The sequence below is a fragment of the Rhipicephalus microplus genome, chromosome 9 (genome assembly GCF_043290135.1).
Source record: "Rhipicephalus microplus isolate Deutch F79 chromosome 9, USDA_Rmic, whole genome shotgun sequence".
In the NCBI taxonomy this organism is placed as follows: Eukaryota; Metazoa; Arthropoda; class Arachnida; order Ixodida; family Ixodidae; genus Rhipicephalus; species Rhipicephalus microplus.
Window position 1 is genome coordinate 6,055,573 of NC_134708.1, and position 9,540 is coordinate 6,065,112.

The 9,540-nt window shown below is 43.5% G+C and overlaps 1 protein-coding gene across 1 annotated transcript in view; it reads right to left on the reverse strand.

Moving 5' to 3' along the window:
• Nucleotides 1-5,045, reverse strand: part of LOC119163377 (uncharacterized) — a 119,174-nt gene extending 114,129 nt beyond the window's left edge. Inside the window, exon 1 of the mRNA XM_037415359.2 lies at nucleotides 4,870-5,045. Coding sequence (XP_037271256.1) covers nucleotides 4,870-4,909 — 40 coding nt within the window. The 5' untranslated portion in view covers nucleotides 4,910-5,045. The remainder of the gene's footprint in view (nucleotides 1-4,869) is intronic.
• Nucleotides 5,046-9,540: the final 4,495 nt, after the last annotated feature.

The window sequence follows — 9,540 nt, forward strand, 5'->3', positions numbered from 1 at the left end:
GAAATTCTGACGGAAGCTCGTCTGGTCGAGATCTAACATGGAATCAAGAGAAGGACAGCGATTTTAAAAAAGAACGCGAAAAAGACATTTTCGCTCCCCTGCCGAGAGCCTTGTTCACAGTGAACAAGTTGTGAGACTACTCTGGACCTCCCATACCGGAAACTCATGAACTCCATTACATTCCATGGACGCATGCTGAATCATGTCGAGCACGGCACCTTTCTGGAAATTTCTTCTGAAAGCAAACACTTTCAGGAGCATGGCACATTTTTTAAAGTGCTTATGGTTTTCTGGAGAATTTCGATTGCGGGCGATCTCGCACGTTTTATTAACACAGCCGCAGTGTCATGAACACGCCGTTCATTTGAGCGTGATGCAGATAAGTAGATTAATAAACGCTTCGTCAACAACAACCCTAAGTGAATAGACAACCACAATCATCGTGGATGCTATACTTGAAAAAATGACAGCGTATCCACACGGAGTGAATGATGGATAGTGGGGCGAAGCATCCGTCCGTCCATTCGTTCCTGCTTCCGTCCATCCATGCGTGCGTCTGTGTAGCCGCCCGTACGTCCATCCGCCCGTTCATGCGTGCGTCTGTTCGTGCGTCTGCACGTTGATCTGTGCGTCCGTCCCTGCTTTCGTCTATGCGTCCGCTCTTGAGTCCGTCCATGCGTCCATGCAGCCATCCGTGCGTCCGTCCATGCATATGTCTGTGTGTCCGTTCGTCCACCAATTCAACACTCCAAGTACCACCATCTCGCATCTTTTCATCATATATTCGTCATATAAAAGCACCGCCATTCAGCGGACATTCCAAAGACTGAACGAGAAGAGGCACACGCACATTTTCTTACGGCTTGCGCTTCGTGTCTACTTCCCACCTTTAACCACCTCGAGTTCACTGTATATACTAGTTCACTGTATTCATGGCACTGCGGCTCAACGCTCGCTAAACATTTCTAAAACCTAGCAGGTTCCGCCCGGCGAGTATAACGTAGCAACCCTTTCTTGTCTTCTGTGCGTTGTTGAACAATAAAAAAACTCGCAGCGTGCGTGTTAACTAAAAGCAGGATTCTCCTGTCTCTCATTCCTCCTTAGGAGCCATTGGCATGTACATTGAGCATTACCTTTTATTGTTCAACAACGCACAGAAGAAATCTCTCACCGGCACCACCTTGGAGATCAAAATGTTATACTTTTTACACACTACTACAACGGCTACGAGGGACGAACGGGTGCCGCCATTCACCTTTTCATAAACGCCTCCCTGGGCGCCGCCATAGCCCTCCTTGGGCTGTGCAAATTGGCGCGTCCCCTCGAACATGCACGGACAACGCTGCGTCCTTAGCCTTTGTACTCCCGCGCACAGCCCATCATGGCGGTGATTGTTTCCTTTTTTTTGTGAAAAGGTGTATAAGAAGCTTCGCCCCTAAAAAACTTATACGGGGCTGACGCAGACGCTTCAGTCGACTCCAAGGCAAATGCCTTTTTAAGCGGGAAGCATTATATATAGGGAATCAAACTGTCGTGTGCTCTTGCATGCGTTTGTGTGCTGCCGTTATCGCCTAGTGAAATGCTCCATGTATTGCAAATTGAGCGCACACTCACACTAAGAAGTATTCTTTCTCTTGTTATACGAGCGTCTTGAGGATCATCGCTTATCTTAACGCAAATAAAAACTAGTGCGCTTGGGAAGCCAGACTGCGCATAAAATTAAGCAAGAAGAAAGAGGAAGCGAGCTGGAAAGAGATAAAGAAATATGAATATAAATAGTAAGAACAAGAAAGAGAAACTTACTAGATAGACGGATAGGAAGAAAAAAACAGAATAAATACAGAAATACAAAACAAATTGAAAGGAAGAAAATGAAAGAGACAGAGAAGGAAAGAAAAAAACCGTAGAGAAATTAAAAAAATAGAAAAAACAGAATAAATACAGAAATACAAAACACATTGAAAGGAAGAAAATGAAAGAGACAGATAATGAAAGAAAAAGAAACCCGTAGAGAAATTAAAAAAAATAAGGCTGCCCAGCTATGCACTTCTTTCAAGCTTGGTACCCTTAGCCAAGCTGCCTTAACTTTTTTTCTTTTATGTCGAGGTATTGAGCCACCCGTGCCCCACTCTGAAAGCTTTCTGAGACGGGCGTGGTCTTGCCATGTCTGCAAGATTAGCGGCGCTGTAAACATTTTGCATTGCCAACGGGTCAACCAATCTGTGACCAAGCAACGTTGTCATGCGATGGCGTCCCACTGACGGCCTGACAAATTCACAGTGCCGTCAGGACGACATCATATGGTGATGTTACTTATCATGTGATGATGCTTTTTTTGCTTTGATCATGTTGGCGCGGGTTACGCGGGACACCGATCAATTCCGCATATAATTAGGTATAAGGCTTCCGCCTTAATAGTTTATTTTTCTCTCTTGTTAATCTTTTGCGTCACAGAAAGCCCGCAACGTTGCTTCAAGTGTTGCTCAGCCGTTGCTGCACGCGTGGTGGCCAAGACGTTGTCACCGCGGTCCACCTTCAGTTGTCTCACATTCTGCGCTGCTCCTTGCCTCAATGAGAACTTAATAAGAACCCACATATCTTTCGAAAGGCGTGCAAGGAACTTAAGCTAAATTTAATTTTCTACCATTTTCCATCTCTCAAACTCTGAATAAGACAGCCCGTTCTTTTATTTCCCCTTTAAAGATCTCAAGGTGGGTTGGTTCGCGAAAGAACGAAATTAGTGATGGACGGATCATAGAAGGTTATTATCCAACCAAGTATAATCTTTTTCTGATTCCTGTAAATCATCGTACAAACGCCGAAAAATGCGTTTGAAAAACTGGCAATACTAGTATGAACATATCTGAGATGGTAAAAACTCTTAAAGGAGTACTGTGTGTAGCCATACGTCTTTGCAGACTAGTTGGTTCATATTTGTAAATTCGACTTGTTGCGAAGCCCGTGGGAAAGAAAGGTTGCTCAGCAAATCTAATTTATTGTATATAAATATGCGACGTCCTTAAAGAAAAAAAATCCACCGGGTGCGTAAAGTATACTACGCGTTTTTTACCCATATAAAATTATTAACTAGAGACGCAAAACATTTTTTTAGAAAGACGCAAAACATTTTTTTAGGCAAAGGGTAGTCACGGCTAGTAACCAGGGGTTGAATATGGTACATTTTTGCGCTCATAAACACGTTTTGATATTTACAAAGAGTCTTCGCGAATAACATCAGAATCACGAGGTCTAACAAAAAAAAAAAAACTGGCTAGAATTTCCTTCATTGAAGAGTTATTTCGTGGAGCTATTTTTGTGAATCACGCCATGGTTGACTGCCGCATCTGAGTAAATAAAAGTAAACATATAGAAAATGAAATAAAGAAAGCAACAGCAACGGGATTCGACAAACCGTCAAAAGAATAAATTCGCTCGTCACTGTTTTGATTGATGTGTAGGATTTAATGCTCGTCCTTGTTACGGATACATCTCTTTAGCTTGTTAGTGAGTAACTTCGTATGTGCGTGTGCTATATAAGCAACTGCGTCATTCCATATGTCACTCTGTTCATTCAGATCGACTACCGCATGCAAGATGTATGTGCAGTCAGGAAAGTGTTTAGATGCTCCATAAACAAGTGATAAAGAGAAATAAATGAATCAACTATAAGCGCGCATTGGGGTGATAAATATTGTTTTGCGTTCATTTGTTACAAAAAAGCTTAATATTCAAAACGAGAGCACGACCTGAGTGTTCGCATCACCTTTCATTTTTCTTTAACTTCGTGTAGAAATCCAAGCATCGATACATTAATCTGAGATATTAGGGTTAAGCGTGTTTCACGTTTCTTGTCTGTTTGGGGAGCACCGATAATTTTCTCAACTTTCAATCTGCTCAAGTTGAGCCTTTTGTTTCTTCAACATTAATTCTGTGCTCTTGCGTAGTCAAAATAAGTGGCACGTCATTTATTCAGTAAGCTCACCGCAAGGAACAGCCTTGCAATCACGCAATCATCATTTGTTTTGTACCGAAGACCAGAAGACCTAACAAGACCAACAATTTGATCAATCTCCTTAAAAACTATTTTTCAAAAACTTTGATGCTTGCGTCCGCTTCCCGCCTCTAATGACCCATAATGACGTCATTGCTTCAAAATTATTTGTAGATGTGCCCCGTCACGAGGGCTAAAATAACTTCGAGTATGCAACTGTTCTGCACTCGAAAAGTTTGCCCCTCATTTCTTTACACTTTCAACAAGCCTGTCTTCAAGCATACAAGATTTTATCGCTGCTATTCTGAGAGACTGATGTGCGTGGTGCGGGTAAATTATTAATCTTTCGTCATCTAATCAATGCTACCGTTACGATTGGCTGGGCCCGTTCGCGTGTTGCTCTCCACATTGCTATATTAGTTTTAAGTATTTGTTAAATACGAGTGGTTTTTTATCGCGCTAATATAATAATAATGCTAGGGTTCGACGTGCCGACACTCGCATATCATTACTAGTCATGCCATGTTGGTGGACTGATGATTCCTTTTGATCAGCTTGGGTTCTTTAACATGAACTTAAATCTAAATACATGAGTGTTGCGACACTTTGTCCCCATAGAAGTTTGGCCACGGCGGCGGGGAGTCGAAACCACGCGCTGTAAAGCTTAAAGCGCAACACGTCAGACCGCTTAGCTATCGTGGTAGTTTTTGTTGTTATTTTTCTCCTCAGAGTTACGAGAAGAAGAAGGTGTACGTTTTGTCTGGGCGCATTCCTCACGATACACAACCAACTAGTCAAGGCAAGTGCCATTTTAAACAATAAGAACGTCCGTGCATCTCGTAGCCAGCCGCGCGACTAAGTCCACAACGGTGTCTCACCTGAGACGCAAAGTATCCAAATCCGAACGAGAGGCCGCATCCTCGCCTCAGCACCACGGCGCCTCTTCTCGGTGCCAAGGTGACAGGAGCGCACCCACCACTACACCGCCACCAATCAAGAGCAAAAAAAGCACCGGGCCGAACTGCACACAAGACGCACCGCACTTGGCGCCGAACGGCTGTCGTCTGCAAGGCAACGCGCTCTCAAAAGCGGCCAAGACGAGAGCCGTCCCGAGCCGGTCTCGGTAGCCAATCTGGAGCTTGTCCCGCCATCTGGGAGCAAGGTGCCGAGCTAGAATATTGGGTCAGCGGCCGCGAGATGCCCCGAGCATTCGATGCAGAGCCATCGCTCCCCCTGGTTCCATGTACTGGTCACTCCTTTTCAGCGTGCTTTGACTGAACGCCCACACGTTCACTCCCGAGACGATGCGCGGATCTTCTGAGCTTGAGATATCTTCTATTTTGAGTCTACTTCTTTGAATAGCTCCATCGTACAAAGCCGAAACCATGCAATCAGCCCTGAAACCGGACCTGATGGGATGGAGCTGATTAGTGCCGGACATTGAAAGTAGAAATAAAATCCGAATTTACTATGAAGTAACAGCCGAAATGGGTAGTCTAATCTCGCATATTTATGTGTAGCAAGTAGCTATTCTTTGAGTATATGAAGCTACTGGGCACATTTATTATGTTATGCGTGTCTGGCTTTTACGGCATTTTCAAAGAAATTCTGGGGTTCTCTTTCGTTGATGGATGGTGTGAGTTGTTTCAGCGATGGTTGTCACTTCAGTGTTTCCGTATCTTAGTTTAATTGGCTTGATTGAACCTTCGATTTTGTATGCGGTCTGATGGACATGTGAACTTGCGTACAGTGCGGAGCGTTTTTCTTTTTCTTTTTCATTTTTTATTATGTGGCACAACATTTCGTTAGAAGAAATGAAAAATTTAGGAGCTTAAAAATGCTTCCGTTGCGTGGATGATTTCTTGACTTGTTTGCTACATGTCTGGACCACGGAGGATAAAGCAGGAAAATCACAGTTTTGCCGCAAGGGTGAAGCAATCAATGTGATAGCAACAACTTGGAATGTACCACTGAGAACGGCAAGCAGATAGAAGCGTGCGGCGCGCTGCTCATACACAAATGACGCATGAAAACTTGATTGATTTGTGGCGTTTAACGTCCCAAAACTACCATATGATTATGAGAGACGCCATAGTGGAGGGCTCCGGAGATTTGGACCACCTGGGGTTCTTTAACTTGCACCCAAATCTCAGCACGCGGGCCTACGTTTCCGCCTCCATCGGAAATGCAGCCGCCGCAGCCGGGATTCGAACCCGCGACCTGTGGGTCAGCAGCCGAGTACCTTAGTCACTATACCACCGCGGCGGGGTGGCTTAAGCTCAGGATCTGAAAGTCATGAACAGCTTGCAATTTTGAATGCGATGCATTTTTAATGCACTATGGGCACTTGAGCATTTCTATCTATCTATCTATCTATCTATCTATCTATCTATCTATCTATCTATCTATCTATCTATCTATCTGTCTGTCTGTCTGTCTGTCTGTCCCCGCCGCGGTGATCTAGTGGCTAAGGTACTCGGCTACTGACCCGCAGCCGAGTACCTTAGCCACTAGACCACCGTATGTATGTATGTATGTATGTATGTATGTATGTATGTATGTATGTATGTATGTATGTATGTATGTATGTATGTATGTATGTATGTATGTATGTATGTATGTATGTATGTATGTATGTATGTATGTATGTATGTATGTATGTATGTATGTATGTATGTATGTATGTATGTATGTATGTATGTATGTATGTATGTATGTATGTATTATGTCCTGCGTAAGGCTGCTCTTATGATCACCCGCTTAACTGAGCGTTGACCCAAACTAGCATGGGAGAGTAAGACGGCGCAGTGTGCGGGAATGCGCTACAGGGGATGGACAGTTTATATCTACCAAAAAACGTCGAGAACACGTGTTGGTAACTTAAATGCGAGAGCATTAGTGCAATCCACTAAACTTTGTAGGTAGCGGTGTCCAGGACTACCATTCCCGCAAGCTCAAGCACTACTGATGAGCTTACCGCTTCTGGTTTTGGAAATACCCAAGTTGCGGCTGGCATCGTTACGCATCTCTAAACAAGCGCCTATAAAAACTTTATGCAACTATTCAACATATGCCTGTGCGCACAACATTTGTACGTCTCGTTAGCGTCATTGCGTAACTTCTCGCTCGATAATGTAACACTACAGTCACCCTGCCTCCACATGCTTCGCAAAACATCGATTCGCATGGTACATGGGATCAGCCGAGTCTTTCTTTTAGATTTACCGTTAACTTTCCACGCATCTTATGCTTGCTTGGGAATCCCCGTGATACCCAAGAATAGAAATCACTTATCACAAACTGGAAATATTATGATGAGTACATATTTATTCAAGGTAACTATTTCTTTGTAAGAAAAAACGAGATATGGCATGCCTCCAGTGAATTTTATTCATTTTTAATTAACTGTATAAGAAGAGTATAAGCAAACAACATTTTTTTTTCAAAGCGTTTCTCAAGGCATAACTGTTTGTGGGCATTACAATAATAAAACCAGTAACAAAAAATTGCTACTTCTGTACGACTCGGTTCGCGTAAAACTCGTAAAGTGTCACTGCTTCCTCGCAGTCACAAGAGGTCTACCACTGACTGTGTGCCTGGTGGTAGTATTCGGCAACAAGGGATGAAGCTTAGAAGTGGTAGATACTCGGCTTTTTTTTTACTGCCTCTCTTAAAGAAAAATCTACAAAGAATTTGCCTAATGGTGAAAATTTACCTAAATAATATGAACATGCAAGGAGCCTGATCGTAGTTTCATACATGCACAATTTTGGAACATGCGCGAAATTTCGAGTGTTCTCAAACATATAGGGCAAAAGCATTAGGTAAGCATTGTTTCTTTTCAGCCTCATTGAAGCTTACAGGCCTGTGTAGGTCAACTAGTAATCTCCTAGAAACATTGTCAACAATACAGCGCACTGTCAAAGATCCCAGAAGATAGGGGGGGGGGGGGGGGGAACGTAATGAGGGTGTACTGTGCGAAATTCTCTTTCCGTGAAGAACCTGCTGCATGCGACCGGGCGAACATTACATAAAGATAAAGAATGAAGAGAATCTAGATATGTGGGAAAGATACATCAGTCACCAAGCCACTTATCTAAACATCGCACGAGATGTAGATGAGGACACATTTTAATCAGGCGCGTCTCCAATTGAACTTGGCATATTTTTTAATCAAACTTCCCACACTATACCTCTAAAAGAACACGCGAGATGTGCGAGGCATATTTCACTTCAAAATACTATAAATACGTGAACTCGCCCTATCTTCCTTTCAGTGAGGCAGCCTTTGAATTTATCCACATATAGTGCAAAACATGCAAAGCGCGAGTGTTTGAAGTGGCTCGTTTTCGTATGCAAAACGTCATGACAGCCTTACACTCTCGTCTCTTTTGTCTGTGTCTTTGGCGCGATATTGTCATAATAACATGTCGTCTAGATCTTCAGTAAAGTATAAGTTAGTGCCAGTTGGTGATTCATGTTTGGTCACATTAGGCCGTGGACAGCCCTTGTGCGTGAGTGTCACTTCAGTAGCTCATTCAAACTAGCAAATATGTTTTATAAATAACCGCATTTAAGCGTTCTTTCTGTTTGCTTATGCATCTCTCTTTAGTGGCGTTTGTGTTTCTTTTTTAGCTTATACATTTTATCTGGTTCTTTCCCGCTTTTACGCAGTCAACTGCGTATCCACGTTCCACTTATCAATCGTACATTCTAGCGAGATCGTTGTCCGCATGCCAGTGTTGTCATGGGGTATATCACACCTGACACTGTTTGCAGTCTCTTTTTTTTTTATAGCTGATCATCGAATATCTTGTGCTGATGCACATGTTGTGTAGCCTCGGTGCTGTTTTTCAATAAATGTTCACAGTTGTCGATAGCGTTTCGTCCTGTTCGTCTCGCCTTCTTCGTTCCGTTGATTGCGCTTCATTTCACCAAGTTCTTCCGTTCTCTTTGCTACGCCTCATGTTTTACGCACAATGCAACGGTATAGGAAAAGTGTTGGCTTCTAAAGAAAGACGGTATATCCTGGACAAGGCGATCACTTTCGTGTGAGAACACAGGCAGCCAAGCAGGAAAAACGAGGGCCACTTACAGCGCCGATGAAGACGTCACAAGCCACGCTTCGGTCACGGTTGCGCTGCACCGTTAAAGTGAGTACGTCCGTAAAATGAGGGAAGGAACATTGGCAAAAGCTGCTCAAAAACAATGGCAGGCACCGCCCATCGTATCCGGCGAATGATTAAGATTAGTACACGCTCTTTCGTCAGAAGCAACGTATACTCGCTCTCAATTCTTTTAGGAAACGGGACGCGTTCTGTGATCGCTGTGCGTTACTTGTTTCCCATCGCCAATGACCGGTTGTTCTTCGAGAGACGTGCCAACACTGGAGTGGAGTGGCCGGCCCAGCCTTATTGGATCTGTCCTCACTTCCGGGTAAGCCGCCCTTGTTTCATTTCCTTCTCTCGATTAGGCTCGGGGGTATCAAGTATAGCACTTTGAGCTCTGTTTTTCTGGTCGTGATTTTGTTTCATTTTGTTTTGGTTGTA